The sequence below is a fragment of the Poeciliopsis prolifica genome, unplaced genomic scaffold (assembly GCF_027474105.1).
Source record: "Poeciliopsis prolifica strain line A6 unplaced genomic scaffold, Auburn_PproV2 SCAFFOLD011, whole genome shotgun sequence".
Classification (NCBI taxonomy): Eukaryota; Metazoa; Chordata; class Actinopteri; order Cyprinodontiformes; family Poeciliidae; genus Poeciliopsis; species Poeciliopsis prolifica.
This window is the reverse complement of record NW_026562386.1, coordinates 5,230,662-5,255,892: the sequence shown is the minus strand read 5'-3', so window position 1 is coordinate 5,255,892 and position 25,231 is coordinate 5,230,662. Positions and strand designations below refer to the sequence as shown.

The following is a 25,231-nucleotide window of genomic DNA, read 5'->3' as shown; positions in this document are numbered from 1 at the left end:
TCATCTTTGACTGTAACATTTTGTTTGGTCATGTGAAACAAATCATTTTCACAAAACAAAAAACTTCCTAGAAAAACGCTCTATGGCTGCTTTTCAAGAACTTTATTTCTTTTTTTATTTAAAGAAATTGGTCATGTAAATAAGAAACGGGACACCACAAGATTAAACAGTTTAAACAGAAATTGTAGCAATTTTTTAAAATTGCAGCTGTAACTGTAAATCAATGATGGGGAGAAGGACAGAGGACGGGGTTTGATGGGAATGTTTAAGGTTTTAACAGAAAATACTTGACGTGAAACAGTTTCTAACATTATGGTAATTTATTACAGAAACGTAAAATAAAATGGTTCAAATATGGAAACTATTTAAGATAGCTGCTAAGCTAATTCACCAAATATTGTTCAATTAGCAGATGTTGCAGACATCCCTGCATGTCTCACTTTCCATGTTAAACATTCACATTTATGGCAAAATAAGGAGAAAAAGAACACAAGTATGGCTTGCTCATTGTTTGGTTTGTTTTAACTGACTGGCTTGATGTTTAGTTTGTTTGACGTAAATCAGGATCTTTAATGAGATTAATACATTTTAAAAGATTGCAGTTTCTTTTTACTATCACTTTATATGGTAAAATGATGAACTTAAAGTACGAGATTGTTTCGTTGATTAAATATACCCACAGATAGAAAAATAAACTGACAATTTAAGGATTATTTTATCACTATAAATGTACAAGTTACAGGATAATTGAAGAATTTTGGAAAAATAATTCAGCCCAACAGATTCATTCATAGGATTCATTCTTCAGACACAAGAAATCCTTCATTAATTGAATTTTATTTTGCCTTTAGTTTGCCTATTAAAAACCGATTGTCAAAACAACCATTGCAAAGACAGCAAAAGAGCAACTTTCAGAAAAAAACTCCACACACATAAAGAACAATCAGCACTCACATCCATGAATCTAAAAACCACAGGCTGACACACAATGTTTCACTTCACCAAATTAATTTAAAATCCTGCGAAATATCATTTTAAAGTTAAAATAGCATCTGTAATAAGGCCTCCACTCCTCACTGTAATACACCAAATGTCCCTAATATGTTTCACATGTTTTATTTTCTACTCTTAGTTTGATCTGTAATTATGAAGATCTTCCTGTTTTTGAAACTGATCATTACCTTCATAAAAATATTCCTGACATCCACAAAGCAAAGAAAATGAGTCTTACCAGAATAAAAAGTAATGTCTCAAAAAGAAAACTTAATCTTTAAAATCTTTTTATCACTGTAATAATTAAATTAGACATTAAAAAGAGCATTAAAAAGAGCATCTCTACCTGAGCTGCTCAGGTAGAGATGATGACAAGCTGTCATTTATTTATGTTTTATTTCTGGGAGAAAATCCGTAACACCAATGAGTAAAATAAAATAAAAACAAATATCTAATTGTTAATTCAAGGAGGCATCTTCAAATGAATAATTTCCCTTTGAAAATGGTTTACAATGTAATTCATTCAAAAGAAACCCTTTCACCAATGGGAATATGTTCTTATATAACATCAATATTCTGTAAGCAATGTAATAAACAGATGTGATCTTCTGAAAAATATATTATAAATGACAATTCCTTTTAAAGATACTATAGCATTTTTTTAAAACGCAGTCAAACTACAGAAATGCAAAACAAATATAAGAGGTAGTGCAGGATGTATTTTCACTGAAAGAAGATTTCAGAATCACATTTTTACAAGGGGAGCCAAAAAAGTGTTTGTGAACTTTAAGTGACGCTTACAAATCTTAATATTTAATTGCAAAAAAGATGTTTTTAATTGTGTATACAACTTAAACCTCTGAGGTGCTGAACAATTACATTGTACAACTTATTTCATGTTCATATAATTTTTAATTTACCTCAAATTAATTAAATGTTTCTTCATATCTTTTTTTTTTTTTTTAGCAATTTCAGATTTACAGAGAAATTATGTAAATATTTTAAATGTGCAGAAAAGGGGATAAAAATGTGAAATCAGAGGATATTTAAATTATGTTTTTGTGTAAAAACAAAATAATAAATACATTTTGAATCAAATTACAGTCAGTGGCTTTTAAAGTCATTTTAACGCCATCCCTTTTTTGGTTTCATCTTGACTTAAAAGTCAAGAACAGGGAAGAAAAAAATTACACACTGAGGACATAAGAATAAAAATATATTTACAAATAAATTGTAAACCGTTTTTGGACTTAGCAGCAAGATCCTTTGTGGCCAAACAATCAAAATGTAAGGCTTCAAATTTGAATATTTTGAAAAATTTAAACAAATTGTTATTGTTTTTCTTTTACAACAGGCTATGAGTAGATTTTAGGAAAAAAAAATCTACTCATCAAAGGTAATCAAAGCGGGCTGGTAAGTTTTGATTTGTGTGCAGTAATAAATATCCCGACAGACGGGTATTGTCGTGTAAACCCAAAACCCCAAACCTAAAACTCAAACCCCAGAACTACTAAGAGGCAAAATGTGAAGAACCTGAGACCAGCTTCTGCAGTGTGAGCATCAGTTTCCACCATTTGGACGAACTTCTGCGTAGTTCTTAACCAACTGGGAGATCCTTTTGACTTTAATGTCAGGGGTTAAAGCATCATAGTCAGACCACAGGTATTCTGGAGACAGCACCTTGGTCGGTTTGTTGGTCAGCAGGTACCTGCAATGAAAAAGGACAGACAAATACGCAGTGTAAATATTTTTCTGTTTAGATATTTTGGTTTAATGTTGTGTCACATTGTACCTGTTGAGATGACTCTCCTCCTGCCAAACAGCTTCGATTTTGTTTTTGGCATCCTCCTCTGACATTTCATAACAGTACCTGGTAAAAGAGCAGAAATCAAAATACAAATCCTGCTGCAAAAAGTTTAACACTTCCAGCAAACAAAAAAAAACATGACATTTAAAAGACATTTTTAATACAGACATGTAAAATATGTTCAAAAGGTACTTTTTTAATCTGAATGAAACGACTCACTCTAGTTATTAATAAAACTGTTCATTATGTGTCTCTGGCATAAATAATAATTGTTTTCACATAATGAACAAGATTTGAGTTTACTTTTTGTCAAGCCTATAATATAAACATGTTTCCAGGATAAATGTGAGAGAATACCAAATTTATGAATGAAGATTACAAGAAATGGTTTTGTCATTTTTCAGAAGTACCTACACACTGTAAAACATTTAAGCTGCATTTAGTTGTGTCAACTACCTTATCCTGTTTAGGTCAAATAATTTTAGCGAGTTTCAGATTTTGATCTGTGGAAGATAAACTTACTGTAGTAAGTTGTGTTAACTTTTTATTAACAGCTGAATAAACTAGAGATTTTAGGTCAATCCTTAAAAAAACTGAAAAAAAAGAAGAAGAGAGGAGCAGGAACTATTTCCCAGAATGCTCTGCGGCGTGTTTTGGTAACCTGAGATGGAAGTGCGTTACGTTGATCTGACTGTTGTGTTTTATTAAGACAAATGTTTATTTTAAAGCTTGAGGATAATGTCTTGTCCACATTAAATGTTTTTAGTCGAATTCATTGAAATGTTTAATAAAATTCTTCATCAGATCAGAAATTTTGCTCAGGCAATTTGAAACAAGAATTTAAATTATTTACACATTAACTTGATAAGGTGAGTGAAAATAATAGAGAAATGTGTGCTCAAACGAGGTGAGGGCAGTTTCTTTTCTTGCATATTGTAAATAACTATTTGTTTTAAATTGTAGCATTAAACTAAATCTCACAATTCAAGATTAATAAACTTAAAAAAACAATGTTTAGACAATTTATCTCTTGTTGTTAAATCAACTTAATGAACTTTAATTTCCGAGTCGAAAACATAACTTTCTTCTTGACTTAAATTAAATAGTAAAAGCAGAAGTTAAAGCACTTTCAAATGTTTTAATGTGTATTATGAAGCAGTTAGATTTAGTTATTTTTACTTTATTTCTGAAATTATCTAGTGTATCCAGCTTTTCGATGTGTAGGCATTTTTATGAAGGTACAATTTGCGTGAGCTTGATGTTATGAGCCATAAATGCTCCATGAATTGGTTATATTTCAATCAGTCTTTCACAATAAAGCATAAACCGGCTGAGCATTGGCTGTCAGAGCTGCAGTGTGTTCACATACCCTCCTTATCCTGGTTCAAGTCCTGATTTCTCAAGATAAAGCTTACTTGATCTAAGTCAAGTCTCAGGTCTCAGCAGCAAAAAACCTCAGCCAACACCTCTGTCTGGATAGACATGATTTTACAGGCGAAGGTTTTGTGTCATAGAGATTGTGTAGTTTGATTACTTGACTAGCTTGTACATGTCCTCCAGGTATCCACACCACACCGCTGCAGTGTAGTAGTAGTCTCCTTCCCCAGCAGGAATATAGGCTTTGGACTGAGGTCGACGCTCATAAGGAAAACTGTCCCTTGGCGTCTTCTGTGTGGGCAAAGCAGGTCAACATGAGAGGCTTTGAATAATATGTGATGAACTGGAAATGACAGGTAGAAGCAGCATATATGGCACAAACAGTCTGACTATCTCTCATCTTAATTTACATCCGGTAAAGCAAATATTATGTGAGGATACCCTGTAGTAGCCCCGGTGCAGTACAGCTGAAAGACGACTGAGGGACTCGGTTCCAAACCGGGCATAGAAGACGCTGTCTATGTCCATCATAAACAAATAATCCGCCTCATTACGGATCTGAAAGAAGACATAATGGAAGTATTAATAAAACATTATCATGCAAGAGCACATTGTGGTGAATGATGTTTGTAAAGCTGGCGTTTATTTCTAGAAAGTAAAGTAGCAATATGAATATTCAAATATTTAAGTTCAAACATCGCCATGATCAATTTGAAATGACTGCCGGAGGTTTGGGAGGCACCTGAATTATTTAGCTTGGAAGATTTAGTTTGTTTGGGTGGGGAAATTTCACACCTTTTTTAGGTTTAGTACTTTCATCTTGTCCTCTCATAAAGGAACCAAACCAGGTGGACAGTGTTATACAGTTAGAAGAGTTGTTTGGTTGGGACTCTGCCCAGCATGAGCAGCAGGTGAGCCAGTGAAACGTAAAACAAACGCACCTCAGAGGGGAAAGTAAATTATGCCACTGAACAAAGAATTAAAAACCTTACATTCAAATTATATGTATAAAGATTTTTACTCCCTTTCATCTAATAATTTTTCTGTGTTTAGTTTTTTTGGGTAGTTTTTTATTTTTTGAGTACATCAGAGGCTGGATGAATTTGAAATGCTGTTCAAATTAAAGTGCTTTAAGTAAAGCTAACATGAGTGACACTTTTGCTGTTAGTGACTCATAGGATGATTTTCCCTCTGGGTGCAAAAAGCAAGAATTTCCTGCTTCGGACGTCACAAAATGCCAAAAGGCATTTAGTGATGTCAGACATGCAAGACATTTGCTTTTATGCAAAACTTGCAAGCAAATGTTTTGCTTACATCTATTTAGCATTGTGGCATAGTCAGGGAAACATGTATAATTATATATATATAGTTCTAACTATTTTGATCTATAGAGTTATATTCAAAAGATTATAATATTATCCAAACTGCAACTCTGTTTTTTTCAGCAACTCCGTCGCCGACAGAAACACACCATAGATTTACAGGGATCTTTATAAAGCCTGACCTGATGATTCTGTTTTGACTGATATTCTCTTACTTTTGTCTGAAACGTTGATGATTACAGAGACAACGTCATGAAGTAGGCCTATTGTTGGCTGCAGACATGTTCGACGAGTTAGACGTGTTTGACATGTTCGACGTGTTAGCAGACGTCTAACCGCAGAGGAAAAGTATACAGTGGCTGATTCTCTGACATTTGCGAACGTAGACAAAACTGGTGAATAAGATCGGTTACATGGGATTGCAGATTTTCCAAAATTACAGCTGGTTTATCCCTCCTCACTCCTAATTTACACGGAAAGCAGAAAGCTGTTTGAAAGCTTTTATTTCTACTAATTATGATGCTTTTCCACTTATATGAACAACAAAAAAACCCAACTGAAATGTGGGCTAAGTGAAAAGTTTCTTTACCTGCTTAAAATCTGACAAATGAGCCTCATCCGAATGTATATTTTCAGTTATTGAATGTGAATGTATATATGCTGGAAGGACTGATTGAAGGATAGGAATTTGACTGTGTACTGAAAAAAACAAAATACTTTTCATTAAGTACTTAACAGATGGAAAACAAAAATTTATGTGGTGTCCTTGGATATTTGAACACCATGTATTTGCCAGCCTTTGCCTAATATTTACTCCAACTTTTACTATACTATAAATGTGTCCATCCATTAAGCTTTTATGGCTTCATTAAAAAAAAAAGTTTTCTTTCTTGGATAATTCTTTGTGTTTCACTTTTTACCGTCTTTTCAATGGTGATGGTTGCCCATTTCATCCTTCCCAGCACAACATCCTGCCAGCGATTTGCACTTGGGACGGACACAACTGTAACCTTCCTGCCTTCACCCAGAGGAACCTGAAAATGAAAAATCAAACAAAAAACCCAATTAATTACAAACAACACCGAAACATTCAAACTGGGATCAAACAATAGAATAAATTAAATAAGGAACTAAAACAATGCCCAAACACCAACCAGTTGAAAAATTAATAAAACAAACGTTAGCTGTGTGCCATGTTGTTATTTGCAAACGTTATTGCTAGTATTAGTATTATCTGTACATTTTCTTGTCTCATGAGAGTTTTTAATCATTTTGTCTGTGAAATATAATTTATTGTTGGCTCTTTAGCATATTATCAATATAAGGGTTTTTATGAACAATTTTCAATAATTATTGAGTCAGTAGGTAATATATTTAATTAAATTGAGATAAGGGGTAAGATTAAGTAAGTGTTCACTTCAAACAGAAAAGAGTAGTAGGCAAATTATTTTGTTTTTGGGTATGTATGCACATGTTTTGGTTTTTCAAAACCGGTTTGAAATAAATACAAAAGCAGCATTGGTTGAATTATAAACACCTACAAAACTGATTAAATATCTGATATCAAACAGTTTTGATATATGCTTGTTTTTAGAACAGTGTTGTCACGGCACATGGGTTTCTCCATATTGAAAGACTGAAATGCTGCAACAACACTTTAAAAAAACAAAACAAGCAAAAAATAAAACAAAACAAAGAACAATTATACTTTTGCTCCACTTTAACTACTTAGACTTGGCAGACGGTTTTTATTATGATTTTTTAAAATTTTTTATTGAAGTCTCAATTTCTGCAACTCAGTTTGACAAGAAAAGATCTGGGCCTGCCTCCCACGTTTTTCATTTCGTACCACGTTCAACCACAAATTTGCAATTTTTAAATCAACAAACTCAATGTTAATGTGAGTATTGTATCTATAAATAGTCTGGTTTATAAGTCAACTTTTGGTTTTTTTTTTTGTGTTTTTAGCTTGTGCTCAGTATGTTTCATCATTACTAAGTCTCGAGTGAGGGAGTTCCCCTTGTGACTTTACTTCCTGTTCAAAATTGCAGGCTCTGGTCAACCTGCAACTTACTTTCAGTTCTCTGACTATTTTTATCCACTCACCTGTGTCACTTCTTATTGGTGTCATTATTTATTAATCTGAGTTAACTGTCTGTAAATTGTTTATTTTGTAAGCTTATGGATCCGTCTACACACTGCCTGCTTCTCTTGTTGATTGATTTGTTTTCTACACTTATGAAGCATATATCATTACAAGAATTCATTTCTTATTTTTCTTATTATTGCTGATTCCCCCAGGCCCATAAAAAATCTCTCAGAAAATTTCATATACCCAGTTGTTGTCCTGTTGAAAACCTCAAAAAGAGTAAACCATAAAACCTCATTACGAAGGAATTTAGCTGTTCAAAAAGTGTTTTCACTTGAAGTGGTCATTAAGCCACAAGACCAGATGCAGCTTTGAGAGTTTTTAAATTCAAAGCCCATTTCACACCCTGTGGAGAACTGGCGCACACGACTGCAAGGACTGCTGGAGGAGAAGCCCCTGTCCTTCACAGCCTTGGACAGTTTTTATGAGAAGACAGTCCAAGGCTCGAGTCAGAACAAAGAGCTGAACGGATGTGTCCACAGCATGTACTACAACTGTAACATCTGACATTTTGTTTCACTGAAATGCTCCTGCAACGCAGTTTTGCCTGAGGAAACAGTCTGCTAAATAGCGAGTGCTCTTGTTTTAATAAAATAAAAGCTACTGCACAAATAAACTCTTGCCAAAGTCTAAGGAGGTTAGCATTTGGAAATCCTTTTAACATTTAGTAGCATTGTGCTACTGAAATGTTAGCAGAGTTACTTCAATAAGTACTCACAACTACGTCACTCTGCTTGCAGGGTTCAGGCGAGTCTTTTTAAGATATGGCTTTCGGTGCAATAAAAAAAATTGCTTTTCAAATTAAAGATAAAGAGTTTTAGCCAGTTTTGTAAATTGTATCAAGAAATACAATTTACAAATTTGCTTTGATTGTATGGTTAAAAAAATCATGGAAGCATTTCAGACCTTTTTTATTGTACTGATTAACTTGCAATAAGGTGCTTTTTCTACTTAGTATGGCTACCAAATTTAAATTGCTTGCATTGAGATATACACTTCTAACTTGCTCTATGAATAAAATTAAGGAGCTTTCTATTACTGTAAACCATGCCACCAGATATATCTTTGTTTCAGTTCTCAGAAAGGAGCAATTGTAACAAGAAATCACAGTTGTGTATACTTTTGTGAATCCTTTGTATCAAATACCTTCATGGAAATTATCTTGCATTTTTATCAAAAGAGTCTCAACACGTTCATTTTCTGTGTTCAAACTTTAAGTACAGCATCTTACTTTTGTTGCAACACAAATTTTTTTTGCTGAAAAACAAAAAGACTCATAATTAATAGGATTTTTTTTATGGTCTAGAATTTTCCATGCCAACATGATAAATGGCATGTGCACTTACATGACTTCAAGCAGTTTTCCTGTATTGAGATAATACAATAGTCCTCAAATCCTTAAGACAGAGCCCAGCTATGTGGGTTTTATTTGTTTTTAAGGAAACAGTTGTAAAAATTTAACAGGCAAATGGTAAAATACAGATCGGAACACTCTGACTTACATGAAAAAATATTGAGAAATGCCAGACTTATGCCTTTTATAAGGGCAAGGCAAAAATAAAAGCTAACTAGAATAATATTTCTTTTTAGAAAAAAAAATTTCTTTGTCGGAGTTCAAGGAGGACATTTTTCTGTTAGAAGGAAAGTTTCAAATTTCAGAAATGGACATTTCTTTCCTGGAATTTTTGCTGGTGTTCTCATGCAGGGATATATCAGGTTATTATCAGCAAACTACACAGGAAGCTGCAAAGGTTTTTATGACTCTTGAACTTTCTAATCCAAAACATGGACCAACACAATCTAGCAAATAATTAGAATGTTTTAGATAACTTTATTTTTCTTAACTGTTGTCTCATATTTTTTTAGCAATGTCATTTTTACAAACAATAATCTAATGAGAGTCAAGTCTGCACAAAGTGTTTTGAGATGAAAACATATTAACCACTTCTCAATTTTAAAATGTTTACTTTGTTGCAATTTTATGTTTCAGATTATCAAAGAATCTCTAATATTAGACAAAGAGAGCATAAATAATTATAAAAAAAGTTTTATGTTTTAAAAAAAAATTAAACTACCATTTTCTCAAAGTAGAATTCAACTTTTAAAAGTGGAGCAAAACAAATTGATTATATTCTCTGTAGTCAGTAAACGTTGTTTGACTAATTGATTTTTGTTTTGCACTCATTAAAGTGCTTTTCACAATCATAGTGTTGCAGGGCAAAGAACAAAAACACAAGCAACTCACCTTGGGGACTTCATTTTCTCTGTCCGTGTGAACGTAGTAAGTGACATTGAAGCCAACAAGGAAATACTTTTCACCAGTCTCAATAAATTTCTGTAGAAAACGAGTGTACCTGGTTGGTGAAAGCAAATAACAAAGGTTTTCAATTAGTGAGAAGAAAACAAGCAATACAGAAAAGAAACAGCAACCTTAGTAAAGCGTCTTTTCCCGCAACATATTCTGTTTACATACTTGCCAACAGCAAAAACCACCACAGCTATTCTTGGGTTCATTTTCTTATAGATTGCATCCATAACCACAGGATCAAAGGTTCCTTCCCAGACGAGAGGAGCATTCCAGTTTGTCACGGCATTTATGTCTTTCCGTCTTGGGAAGAAAGGAAAATGCATTTATAAACAAAAATGATCATAGGGTAATTTCACATTGGAGCAAATTCTGGGTCACTGTGATCTAAAAGGCTTAGAATGCAGGAAACTAATCTTCCTTTTTTGGTTTCTAAGGACTGGTGAAGAGTTTACTGCTAATAAGCTTCAATAAGTAGCATCACATAGTTGGCCTGCTAATTATAATTCTAAAACATGTGGGTTATTATCCTTTTTACTTTTTTTTAACCTAAAACTTCTCAACAGGTATTAGAAAAAAACACCAATGCATTTTAGTTATGTATACATACACTGCATAATCCACATTTATTTCCTGAAAGAAATGTGGATTTCTTTATATCTACAGTACATATAGAGACCAAGTTAAGTCATTTCTCAACTCCTTTCACCTTTAATGCAACATGTATCCTGCAGTATTTAAGAAAGTAGTAAAAGTAGTAAAAAAGAAATTATCACTTAGAATCTCTACTGTTTTTGTGTTTTATAAGTTTAATTGTACAAATGCCATCATTAAAGGTAGAAATGTTTTGAAACAATGTTTAAAAGCTTTATGTTTTACCACCTCAAAAAAGCTCAAATTTGAATCATGGTATGTACATTTTTTATTTCCACTGTGTAATAAATTGTCTGGAATATATTTAATATTACAAAATAGTGTTGATTTCAAGAAACATTTCAATTTACTGACCTTTACTGACAAAAATGAGGATAATCATTTAATATGGACTCATCACTCAACCTTTGATCAACTTACTCTTCTTGCTTTTATCAAATTCAAAAACAACCTAAATGCTATATTTGTTCATTTACTTACTTAATAAGGAACATTAGAGCAATAAAAATGCATAATAAAAACAAACAAATCCCTCTTTCAACTGCAAGGTTTTACATACTGAGCCAGAAAAATGATCTAAGTTGCAAAACAAACAAACAAACAAACTAAAACCCAAAATCTAAAACTTCACAATAAAACAAGAACAAAGTTGCACAGTAGAATCAAGTATGTTGTGATGGCTTACCCATTCAGCGTGCTTGGCTGAGCATATTTTAGTCTGGAGAAGAAAAAGAGAAACCAGCTTCAGCATTTTATTTTGAAGGACAGACGTTGTACATGAAGGACATTTTATAAATAATAAAAGATGAACTTAGAGAATAAATCTTTATTATTTAATCAATTATTAGTAATTTAATGTCAGATGTCTGAAAATGGCATATTCCCTGAAACTGTCCTAAATGAGATGCCTGGTGTTTTTATATTTCTATAGGGTTTTTTATTCAGCACAGTGGAGAAATATAATGTTACATTTATTTGTTATTATGTTTCTTCAGCCAGTGCACCTCTAAGTCATAATTAGACTTCAGAAGTGGTTAGAAAATTGTGTGGGCATGTAAAGAAAATGTATTTTTGATTTTTTTGATTGTAGTTAAACAAACGTTTATTATAAAATCAAAGCATAATACATTTCGTTGGAAAACGGATTCAGCCAACATTCATTTCATAGAGGGTTAAGTCACTGAAACGTGGCTTATAGGTTGTTTATAATTGTTCTGCTGGTTCAAAGGTCTTACATCCTTCCTTTGTAAAGTTTTTTGACATCTTACACGTTAATTTAGGCCAACTCAACTAGAACACTTCAGATTGGGAGTATTTCCCCTTCCTCCAGGATCCCAGGTTTTTCTGGAATTGTTGTATCAGAAACTTGATAAAATTCCTTGCCACATCACAAAGGTTGCACTTCTTTCTATTTGAGAAGCTGAAGGGGACAAAACCTAATGTTTGAAGCTGAAAAAATGAAAATAACACAACTAGAGATAGCAAAGGAAGGAGGCATTCAACTAAGAGGAATTGTTCCAGTCCACACAATAAAACCGAATACCAACAAAAATTCTAATTTAGCTCTCAGTCTTGGTTATATGCACTAAATGAAAATTATTTTTACATTTTGTGTCTTCCAGATTCTATTTTGTATCACATTAAAATCAATATTAGTTGTTTTGTTTTAGTAACTTGGAATAATAACAATGTCACCATTCAGTTTTTGAACTTCACATGATTTGTTTTGTCCATGTGTGCTTTGTTTTTATACAGCATAATTCTTAATTATATGCATTTGATTAAAAATGTTACTGAAATCATTTTAAAAACAGATTTAATAGCAGCAATATTTGTAAATATCTGACAATGAAATCAAAATCCCTAACATAAGCTGAGGTCCAGTCCAAGAGTTTATATGTATAGTAGATGAGAAAAGTACGGTTGTTTTTCCCTGCTCTAATTAGCAATTTCCTTTATAAATCTTCAAACTTCTCCATCCCTCAAAAAAAAAAAAAAAAAAAAAGAGAAAGAAAAATCCCCAGAAAAACAGAACAAAAAATTACATTTGGTCTGGATGCAAATATGGACAAATGATTATTCAATGTTACAGAGAGAAAACATCTCTCTGTAACAATGACTCTTTAGAAAATAATTATTTATGCCAAAGATTAATTTTAAGCTTATGATTAACAAGGCATCTTTTTTTTATTTTACTTATTTTCAACTTATTTAAAATGCTCCTTTACTATACAAGAATGAGTATATAAGAATGTGTGTATATATATATATATATATATATATATATATATATATATATATATATATATATATATATATATATATGTATATGTATATATATATATATATATATATATTATATATATATATATATATATATATATATATATGTATATATATATATATATATATATATATATATATATATATATATATATATATATATATATATATAAAAATTCCCTTCTCACCCACCGCGGGTGGTTCTTATCCTCTGAGCTCGGGTCCTCTACCAGAGGCCTGGGAGCTTGAGGGTTCTGCGCAATATCTTGGCTGTGCCAAGGACTGCACATTTCTGGACTGAGATGTCTGATGTTGTTCCTGGGATCTGTTGTAGCCACTGCTCCAGTTTGGGGGTTACTGCCCCGAGGGCCTCGATGACCACAGGCACCACTGTGGTCTTCACCTTCCAGGCCCTCTCCAGTTCTTCCCTGAGGCCCTGGTATTTCTCCAGTTTCTCGTGCTCCTTTTTCCTGATGTTGCAATCACTTGGTATTGCTACATCTACCACAACGGCTTTCCTCTGTTGTTTATCCACTACGACAATGTCTGGTTGGTTCGCCATTACCATTCTGTCTGTCTGGATCTGGAAGTCCCACAGGATCTTAGCTCTGGCGTTCTCCACCACCTTTGGGGTGTTTCCCACTTTGATCTCGGGGTTTCCAGTCCATATTCTGCACAGATGTTTCTGTACACTATGCCTGCCACTTGATTATGTCGTTCCATGTACGCTTTCCCTGCCAGTACCTTGCACCCTGCTGTTATGTGCTGGACTGTCTCAGGGGCCTCCTTGCACAACCTACACCTTGGGTCTTGTCTGGTGTGGTAGATCTGGGCCTCTATTGCTCTGGTGTTTAGGGCCTGTTCCTGGGCGGCCAGGATGAGGGCCTCTGTGCTGACCTTGAGTCCAGCTTTTTCCAGCCATTGGTAGGATTTACTGATATCAGCCACTTGGGTTATTTGCTGGTGGTACATCCCATGTAGGGGCTTGTCCTCCCATGATGGTATCTCTGGCACCTCAACCTCCGTTTCCTGTTGTCTGAGACATTCACTGAGCACATTGTCTGTTGAGGCTTTGTCCCTGATGTATTTATGGATCTTAGTTGTTTCGTCCTGGACAGTGGTTCTCACACTCACTAGTCCTCTGCCTCCTTTCTTGCGGTTTGTCTTCAGTCTCAGGGTGCTGGATTTGGGATGGAACCCTCCATGCATGGTTAGTAGCTTTCTAGTCTTAATATCTGTGGCTTTTATCTCCTCCTTTGGCTAATTATTCCAGCAGGGTATCTGATTACTGGCAGGGCATAGCTGTTTATCGCACGGATTTTGTTCTTGCCATTGAGCTGGCTTCTCAGGACTTGCCTTATTCGTTGGAGGTATTTAGCTGTGGCTCCTTTCCTTGTGGCCTCATCGAGGTTGCCATTTGCTTGTGGTATACCTAGGTACTTGTAACTGTCCTCTATGTCTGCTATTGTTCCTTGTGGGAGTGAGACTCCTTCTGTGCGGATCACCTTCCCCCTCTTTGTGATCAGCCGACCACACTTCTCTAGTCCGAATGACATCCCAATGTCAGTGCTGTAGATCCTGGTGGTGTGGATCAGTGAGTCGATGTCTCGCTCACTCTTGGCGTACAGCTTGATGTCATCCATGTAGAGGAGGTGACTGATGTTGGCCCCATTTTTGAGTAGGTATCCGTAGCCAGTCTTGTTGATAATTTGGCTGAGGGGGTTCAGGCCTATGCAGAACAGTAGCGGGGACAGAGCATCTCCTTGGTATATGCCACATTTGATGGACACTTGTGCAAGTGGTTTGCAGTTGGCTTCAAGGGTGGTTTTCCACAGCCTCATCGAGTTTGCAATGAAGGCTCTCAGAATCCTGTTGATGTTATACATCTCTAGGCATTCAATGATCCAAGTATGCGGCATTGAGTCATAGGCTTTCTTGTAATCAATCCAAGCCATGCACAGGTTGGTGTGTCGGGTTTTGCAGTCTCTGGCAACTGTGCGGTCTACGAGGAGTTGGTGTTTGGCTCCTCTGCTGTTTACACCGATACCTTTCTGTGCCATGCTCATGTGTTTATCCATGTGTTTGCTTATCTTGGCCGCTATGATGCCTGACATGAGCTTCCAGGTTGTGGAGAGGCAGGTTATTGGTCGGTAGTTGGGTGGGACTGGACCCTTTGGTGGATCCTTCTGGATTAGGATTGTTCGCCCTTCAGTTAACCATTCAGGGTGAGTCCCACTTTGCAGCAGCTGGTTCATTTGGCCTGCCAGTCGCTCATGGAGAGCAGTGAGTTTCTTTAGCCAGTAGGCATGGATCATGTCAGGCCCTGGTGCTGTCCAGTTTTTCATACCTGAGACTATATATATATATATATATATATATATATATATATATATATATATATATATATATATATATATATATATATATATATATATTTTAAAGCTCTAACACAGTTTTCTTTAGCCACAATAAACCACAATAGAGTTGAACAACAATGTAGAACAAAAAATGGCTTCTTACCCTAGATCCATTGCCATTCTGTCCATCCTCTTGCCGCCTATCAGGCACTGCCCGCTCATGTCCTTGTTATTTATCTCATCAAGCTTATTTTCCAGTTCAAATATGTCCTTCTCAGGGAAAACACACGGCTTGCAAAAGCTTTAAAGGAAAACCAAAAGCACATTTACAGATCACTTGACAAAATGAAATGGATCAAAGATACAAAATGGTCATGAAATTTGTTGAACAGTCAGGCATTGACAGACTCAGTGGAAATCTCTAACAGTGTTTTATTATATTTTTAAAAAGTGTACTCACTTCATAGGTGAGAAGCTTTCTCTGAAGTAGGCGTATATAAGTCTGTGAAGACATAACAAAACCAAGATCATATTATGTAGTTTCGTCAACAAGCTGTTTCTCCAGACATTTATTGGCGCTTTAAGTTCTGTCTCTTGGTGATTGGCGGTCACCATAGCAACCGGTAATTGATGGCTCCTCCCCCTTTTCTCTGTTTGTACCTGTGGTATATATTGGGATCAGCTCTGTTTTCATCACAAATATTAATATTTTAACATGTATTTAAAGGAAAAATAATATACAGTGTTTCAAGAGTAATTTGTAATTTTGTATATGTTTTTAACTGTTTTCATGATTAATGTTGTCCGTTTTAGCTATGTTTAATTTTATAAATGTTAACTGCTGCTAACTGCTCATTGGGAGATATTGCTCTGCAGTTTGTTTAGAGTTATTTATTGTATTTTATTTGACATATAGAGGCAGAAGGTGCTGGACTGATGTTAACCACCAACTTGATTTCCTCTTTAGTTAGAATAAATACACTAAATGTTTCTGTTGTGAAGTCGACATGTTGGATCTGAGACAGACACAGAAGGGCTACACATCCATATACCCATACAAAATAGATAGTAATAAAGGATTGTCAGAACACACTTTCTTAAGTTTATTTTTTAAAATCCAGTCAAGTAGTTTTTAGAAACTCAATGAATTTATGCCTGAATTTTGGTTCTCCTATAATGAGGTATTTTTTTATATTTACATTTCTATGGATGTGAACTCTTAAAACTCACAGGGAGTTTGGACAGCTGGCTCTCACTCATTATTAGAACAAGAGTGTGACTACAAGGAAAGTTATCACATTTATATTACGTTAAGTTATTTTTATAGCACATTTCAGTAATAAGGTTAAAAGTGCTTTACATAATAAAACATAACACAAAAAACGTGTCAAAATAAAGCAAAGAGAAGTGAGATTTGAGAAGTTGATACAACAACAGATCCTTAACGTATCTTGGTGTTAAGCCATTCGGTAATTTATAAACTAGCAACAGTCTAAAGTCCATTCTCTAAGCTTCAGGCACCCAATCTACGGAAACTTACTGTGGTCAAGTGGTAAAATCTTAACCACAACTTATCACTTTAATAAGTGTTTTATATTTTGATCTTTATAGACATTAATGATTAACTCACTTTGTGAATATTTAGCCATTTACATCCAGATCATTTTACAGTTTTATTAACCACTCCTACTCATTGCTATTTTGTCCATTCCACCTTCTATTTTCGACCTGTAAACAAACCAATGTAGTGAATGTATATCTGGCATATAATTTGTTCATCCCAAACAAGCAAACAACTGTTTGCTTTTCCACAGGAATGCGGTTCTTATCTTAAAATCCCCACAATGCCACTCGAATATCCAGAAGAAAGAACAAGAGCTCAGCCATGCTCTCTATTACCCCACTATCCATTCCCTCCACGCTTGAAACATTTCTACAAAAACTCTTCCGATTCCCAGACTGCCCAAAATTTAATCCCACTGGATTAATGATTAGCCTTTTATAGAGACTACTCATTATTAGCATCTATATCAGGGGTGGGCACTCCTGGTCTTCGAGGATCGGTGTCCTGCAACTCTTGGTTGTCTCCCTGGTCCAACACACCTGAATCCAATAGCTGAATCACTTCCTAAATGCAGTCAAGTTCTCCAGAGTCCTGTTAATGACCTCATTATTTGACTCAGGTGTGTTGAAGTAGAGATACATCTAAAAATTGCAAGAGACCGGCCCTTGAGGTCTGGAGTGCCCATCCCTGCTCTATATTATATAGCATTTTAAGGAAGCTAATCGTCAAGCCTAAAGAACAGTCTTTATCAACAATCTGGTTAATATCTTGAAATATTTTCTCAAACTGCCATTTAGCTGTGTGTGGTGGTAAATGACAGACCAATGTTTAGAACCTGCCTCGAAATAGATTAGCAAAAATAAATGCTCTGGTTAAACATTTGTTTTTATAGCATTTTCTGTGTGACAAAAATCCTCTGCAGTACTTTGAAGGCAGCCGTTTCACTAATGTCTGCTAGATTAAACAATAACTGAAAAAGCTAGTTTGGCAGCATGTGACAACTCAACTTTAACTCACTGTGTTTTAGATTGCCTGCTTCTTTAAACTGTCTACATGTTTATATTTTATTCTCATTGTCTTGATAATGTAGCAGTGAGGCTGTTTTTGTTGCTTGGACCTTAGAAGTACAGCAGCTGTCTAATCCAAGTAACTGTTTTTTTATGTTATTTTTGCATTACTTAAAATGGTATTCTTTCAATAGCTTTTTTTTTCTACCCTTGAATATAGATAACAACAAACCAATAAATGCATCCAAGCTCCAACATTTTCACCAAAACTGTATTTGTAGACTGGGAAAGCTCGAGATCAAAACAATGTCCAGTTGGAAAATACTAATTTAATTACTGCAGTAAATCTGTTTTGTGAAGTGGTTATCACAATTCTTAATCACTAAATGGACAATTCTCCTACATGGTTTTGAGCTTCCATTCCTAATTTTGGACGAGACGCTGAATGTGGAGAAACTGCTATAAAGTTTATTTATCTCTGTATTTTTTCTGACTTTTCCTAATTTGCATCACAATGGACATTTATACCTGCTTATTTTAATCGTTAAACCTCAAAATCTACCTTTATGTACACTAATACGTACAGTGGAAACTGTATTAGTATTACAGAAGAAGCTATCATATACAGTTCTCCTTTTTTCCGTTCTTGTTCAACAAGTGTTGAGCAGAGGTATTTAAACTTAGGGTCAGGCATTGTTTTCAGAAGTGCTATAAGAAAAAACACTACCTTTCTGAATGAATGAATGAGGAGACAAAGTTCCACAACCTTCCACACAAATGACTAAAATTAATCCGGTAGAACAGGCTGCAAACAGGCAAGTAGCTACAGGAGATTCAGAAATTTCTTACAATGAGTTTTATGTGCAACTTGGAACAACAACTTGAACTCTCTGGTGGTAGAGAAAACACCCATGTCATTTTAAAAACTTGTAGTATACCGTGTAAACAAAAGAACAGCATTTCCACTGGATAATGATCCAGGGTCTCTTTTCTTTACAGTAGAAAGACATTTTATTTTTTATTTTTTGTTTTCAAGGTCAAGTAGGCCCATTTTTTAAAAGTCAGTTGATACTGATGGACTCTTATCCAAAAGGAGTGAATGCTAAAATTAAAACAAAAGGATGGAGGAAAACTTGATGAGTTTACATCGAGTCTACATTTTGCTACTTTAATGTAGTAAAAACTATTACAAAAAAGGAGCAAAAGGAACACTTGATGTTTGTGTCATTTGCAATCTGTTCTCATTCATTTTGAACACTGACATTTCCATAAGCAAGGATGATCTGTGAACACTGAACATGTGGCTCACTGCCAAAGAAGCACTTATCACAATGGTGAGAAACATCCTCCACAAACAATCAGCTTGCTCTCTCTATAAGACAGGATTCTTTCCCAACTTCATGTCCCAGCATGTTGTTCTCGGCTGATAAAGTGAGATATTTTCCACTGGCTGAGCATCAATTCATACCTGGTTTGACCAGCTGATGATTAGAAACAATTTTTTAACTTCCTACTTATTGTCCGCTTTAAAATATAAGACTTTGCGTCTCCAGTAAATAATGTCTATCAGGAGAAGTTAATCTTGAGTTATTTTGGTATCATTTGCATCATCTCACATATTTTAAGAGTCCTAAAAGCTAAACTTGGGTCGTAAGAGCTAAACGATTGCTAAACTAATTGGCAATCGTGTTCAGGTAATGACATAATTAAATTACATGTAAGACTGAGTAATTTTTGTTATCAGTAGTCTTAGGATGGCAAAGCAAAGGTACAAAACAGAGGATGTGAACCGGTGAAAGATTGATACATAGTCAGAAGATGATTATATCGATACAAAAGCGTGGGCGGCTCAACTTTCCCAATTAAGATATGGAAGAATTAAGTCAATTGCTGTAAATGTTTGGAAAGTGCTGACCACCATTGATATGAACAGAAGATTCTCAGTGGAAGTGGTATTTAAAATATTTGGAGATAATCTGTCTCTAACAGCAACACTAACAACAGTCATCTGGTAGTTACACCCACAGGCTCCTGAACAATGATGCAAGAGGAACAACTTGCTTCACTTTTAAAAGAGAGGTGCAAACTTGTCTTTTACCTCTCCCATATTTTCATGCCAAAAATTCACATGAATACTGTAGAAAAAATCCCATGTTTTCAGACTGAGGCTACAAGCTGCTCAAACCATTGTGCAGCAGGAACACACATACAAAAGTAGTATGTTTATTGTAATAAAGCTTTTTTTCAACTAATAATCTTTAAATAATTTTAACACAAGCTTATATAGCTCAACTATATAACTAATAAAAACTATTATTAGTTTTTTTTCAACTAATAATCTTTAAATAATTTTAACACAAGCTTATATAGCATTCCAAAATCCATTTTTTCCCTGTGAACTACACAGGGTGGTCTGTGTAAAAATCTTTCTTCGTCAAAGTTGTGAAGTACTGAATATTTGCCAAAGGAAGGAGTGCAAACATAGAAATAAGTTTGTCAATGTAAAAGATTTAACACTGTTTTGCTGGTTTATGACGTAATATCCACATTATCAAAAGCCATCTCTGCTAACAAAATATGAACACAGTTGAATTTCCTTGAACTGATATTGTACAAACCTGGTTTAAACCATGAAATAGTTTAACGATCCCTAATAAACCATTTAATGATGATCCAGAGGCTTTGGTAATTGCCTGGACTTATCTTTCACAGGAATGTTTACCTGAAGGGAAGAAATAATTTAACATCTCTAAACCTTGTCCACAAAAGGTGGAAAACAAGACTCTTAACAGAGAGGTTTTAGATTGGGCTAATGTAAAAAATAAAACTCGCTACCAAAAGGAGCATTACATTAGCATTACATATAAGAAGTTATTAAAATGGAATTCAACTGATGGACACGTGATCCATTAGTTGAATCCTTGCTTATGGAAATGTCAGTGTTCAAAATGAATGAGAACAGATAGCAAATGACAGAAACATCAGGTGTTCCTTCTGCTCCTTATTTTGTAATAATTTTAACAACATTTTAGTAGCAAAATGTAGGCCACTTTAACTCCTATCAAGTTTTCCTCCATTCTTTTGTTTTAATTTTAGCATTCACTCCTTTTGGATAGGAGTCTATCAGTGTCAACCAACTTTTAAAAAATGGCCTGCTTGACCTTGAAAACAAACGAACAAAAAGTAATAAAACGTCTCTTTCTGCTGTAAAGAAATGGATGGTGGCTAGATTACGTGTCCATTACTTTGCTAGTAAAAACCCGTTCGATCTGCTTTTCCTAAAAGAGAATTTGATACCAAAGGTCATTTCTCATCCCTGCTCTTTCAAAATGGCATAGTCCAAAAAAAAATCAAAAGGCAGTGGTTATTTATGTTTGCTTCCTTAGACAAACATGTAAATGCCAAATTTAGCATTTATATATATATTTTAATTTTATTTTTTACAAATTATAGCGTTCAAAGAGGAAGTGTTGCTTTGTATCTGATTCCAGTGGGGCTCCTGATAATTTGAATCATCCAAGTTTCCAGTTGAATTATAGCTTTCTTTATGCATTCAAATTGTTCCTTAATCTTCATGTCGCTGTTTATTCACGCATAAATAGGTTTTCTATCACACCTCTAAGGAGTTTATTGAACAGCTGTGTTTTACTGAGCTCGAGCTTCACACAGGTGAATTCAGTTCATTAAGTGATTAGTTGGATTGTATTTTATTTAAGAGTATCGTAGTAAGTGGGGCCTGACCACAAACGCGCACCACACTCTTCAGAACTATATCAGTAGGAAAAAAAAAAAACATCACTTCACTTGTAATGTACTAGTTTATGTTGGTTCAGGAATGCCAGCAAAATACAATGTGAAAAAGTTAAGGGTCTGAATACTATTGTAAAATCTCAATTATGACAAATGAACTGTGACTGTTTAAATAAAACAGGTAACAGTTAGACTGAGGAAACCAAAACAGCCTAAGAAAACGCATTTAAACTAGCATTATTTCACTGGGAACACAGTTTCACTTTTGTTGCATTGCAAACAAGTAACTCATGGATATAAGTTACTTATGTGAAAGTTTTACAAGATACAAAAAAAGGGAGAAAAAGCAGGCAGCACCCCACACCTTTACCTTTGTTTATAGACAAAGGTAAAGGTGTGGGGTTTGTCAATAAAGTACAACACATAAAACAATGGTGTCTTCAGCCCCAGAAGAACCAGTTTAAATATTTATATTTTGAAGCCATAAACTTACAGGGAGAAAACTTAACTCAGCCCTTTAGCCTCACAGCAACACCATTTTCTACTTTTTCTTTTCTCATTGCACGTGATTATAATTTTTTGCAGTTTTTTTGTTTGTTTGTTTTAGCTCCAGAAATTCTGGTGTTGAGCTTCCGTTCTTGGTGGTGCTTACAATATATTAACAATGTTACAACATGATAAAACTTCACACTAAATTCATCGTTAAAAAGTAAAAATAAATAAATAGAATAATTAAAACCCTTTGAGCCACGTAATTTGAAACGGAGCAGTTCTCGGTTAACCCCGGATATAATGGGATGCAATATATTTTCCTCATGCGTTATTCCCGAAATAAAAAGAGCAAAGGGTTGGATATACGCCTGAAAATTCAAAATAAATACAAATCAAGTTTGAGTGATGAATGATTCGCTGTGACTAGATCCGAAAGTTCTTCAGAGACGATTCCGCAGTTCTCGAGAGTTGATAGTGATGAGGGCGCATGACGCGACGCACCGCCGATCACACAGATAATAAAGATCCTTATACTTTAACACCCAGATTAAACGGATATGTACAGCAAATTTTTGCGTTTTTTGCGTGATATTCTGAACAGTGAAAAACAGGACGCTCTTATGTCAAACACGCAATTTTCGATTTCCTCAAAGCCTTCATGTCTTCCCTCCCGCCCCCCTTTTTTTTGTTGTTGTACTTTTATTGCGTCACTGCATCAAAGATAATCAAGGAAATGTCAAACACTTACACCAGGAGGCTAAAAAATATTACCACGATCAAAATGTGGGACTTGGTGATGTTCCGCTGCATTTTCAATCCGTTATGAAGAGAATCACCGGACGTGAATAAGAGAGCGTCGAGCACAAACTGAAGAGAGACCAAGCGCACAGGTTCTTAGGCGCTTGGTGGAACTTCCTATTCGACACGGGGTGGGAGGTAGGCAATTGGGGCGTTAATGGCAGTTTGTATGGGGCGGGACAAAAACACAAGGCAAGAGGGAGGATGTTCTCGTCGTCATCATCAGGAAGTTGCACTGAAATGACAAAGGAAAGATACATTTTCACTTCCCCTTTTCGCGGTTGACTAAATTACCTAATGCAAAAAAGCAAGAAGATTGTATTTAATCAGAAACAAAACATAAGAGTCCTGTAACCAATAGGATGACAAGACAAAAAGATAATATATGAACGTTTTTGCTTTTATGAAAATGAGTGATACTTCACAGTGGGAGTTAAATGTAATTGACGATGAGGAATCCATGCATTTTACTATTGTTTCCTCGTCGCTCAATTGGTAACTGTTTTGTTTAAATAGTTAGGGCTGAAGTGCCACGTCTAAGGCTTTGCAAATATTTACAGAATGTTGGCGTTTTCACATTTTTTCATTCTCCAACCTCAAAATTGAATGTATTTTGTTGCCACTTCAAGTGATAAGCTAACACAAAGTAATGCCTATTTTTGAAGTGAAAGATAAATGATGCAAAGTTTGTAATGTTTTACAATAAACATTACAACATTACCAAAAAAAAAATTAATCTGGTATTTGAACACTATTGCATACTCTGACCTAGACCTCTAGGATGAATAAAAATGCTAAACACCTTTAGCATTTTTATTTGGTGACACACAAAACTTTCATATTGTACAATATGAATGTTTTGCATTGCCGCTGGTATACTTCCATCACAGGCAACAATGAACCACAATTAACTGCCACAAAGCTTCACTGCACTTTAACTGAATATCATTGACAAAAAAGTAAAACAAAACTCTTGAACATGGAGACGTTAAAATATAACGGTCCTTAGAGAGAGGTGGCATATTACCAACGTTAGCCTCGTCTGATAAAACTGACAAAACGGTGCACAGAAACCGTGACTCTATGATATTTTTTGGTCAGTTAATATGTAAGCATCTTACAAAGTAATTTTGGTGTTTTTTTTTTGTTACCGTATACTGACCTAGAGGACAAAAAGACAGGAGTCAGCAATTGTAACCGCTGCGCTGCCTTTAACATTCCGATTGCGTTTGGTGCAAACCGGAAGTCCATCCCAAAACCAACCTGGAAACAACGCCCCCCAAAGGTTCCGCCGCGCCATTACCGCTCCCGTTCCCCACCTCAGGAAAGCACTTTATTGTTAATTTCTTTTAGAAAATAGAATTAACAGTACCTTTCAGAGTTATAGAAAACAACAACAAAAACTAAATATTGTGGTGGCATTTTTTTAGGTGCACCATTTTTCATTTTATTTGCTGACCACATTCTGATTTATAAAGAAGAAGTAAAGACAATAACATATTGTAGTGCTTGTGTGTTTCCTCTTATGCTAGTATTATTTCCCGTACTTTCTAGGCTGATCTGAGGAAGTGCGTTACTGTGTGTTTATTTCGTTAGCGGAACTCTGCATGCAGTGGTTGTGTGTTCCAGGGGGAGGATTTTGTCAGGGGGACTTTGTTGTTGCGTTGATGCTCGCTGACTCTGGTGTGGACGTGTAAAGTTCGTCTGCATCGGCGTTAGAGCACATAAAAAGCCCGGCTATGCTCCTGTTGTTATCTCCATTAAAGGAAGATCAACATTATCTCCTCCTGGAGTGGTTTGTTTTTGTCCTGCACCTTCACAATCCGTCCGCGGCCCCGACAACAACATAAAGCAATCCATGCTTAGTAGGTCTTTCACTTTAGATATAAAGTCAACTTTATCAAAAATGAGTAAATAGAACGAAGTTGAAATATTTATGCACAATTTAAGAAGCTAGTTTATTTTTGCTAAATTATTATATTTAGTTAAATATTATTGCTAAGGGGCAGAAGCAGACCTTCTGACAGATTTAAAAAACTCAAAAAGGGCAATAGGGCATCTACAATAAAAACAACCAAAAAATATTAATCTGGTATCTGAACACTATTGCATACTCTGACCTAGACCTCTAGATCGACCGTAGCGCCGCCTTTAGCATTTTTATTTGTTGACACACAAAACTTTCATATTGTACAATATGAATGTTATGCATTGCCGCTGGTCTACTTCCATCACAGGCAACTGAACTCATCCAGCCAGTGTCTGGATGAGTTCCTAAGAGTTACACCAACCCCTAGTGGACAAAAATAGTATACCACTCAAGTTGTTTTAAAAAAATCAGTCTGCTGTATGCAGTTTGTTTTAATAGGTGTC

The 25,231-nt window shown here is 35.0% G+C and overlaps 1 protein-coding gene across 1 annotated transcript; it reads right to left on the bottom strand.

The window, feature by feature from the left end:
- Positions 1-818: 818 nt before the first annotated feature.
- Positions 819-24,104, bottom strand: LOC129364167 (globoside alpha-1,3-N-acetylgalactosaminyltransferase 1-like). The gene is made up of 12 exons (XM_055036639.1): positions 24,021-24,104; positions 22,809-23,093; positions 15,708-15,749; positions 15,411-15,548; positions 11,293-11,325; positions 10,122-10,256; positions 9,894-10,002; positions 6,420-6,533; positions 4,619-4,735; positions 4,335-4,468; positions 2,786-2,863; positions 819-2,701 (listed from the first exon to the last, which is right to left on the bottom strand). The coding sequence occupies exons 2-12, from the start codon at positions 22,868-22,870 to the stop codon at positions 2,554-2,556; spliced, it is 1,110 nt and encodes a 369-aa protein (XP_054892614.1). The 5' UTR covers positions 22,871-23,093; positions 24,021-24,104; the 3' UTR covers positions 819-2,553.
- Between the last annotated feature and the right edge of the window lie 1,127 nt (positions 24,105-25,231).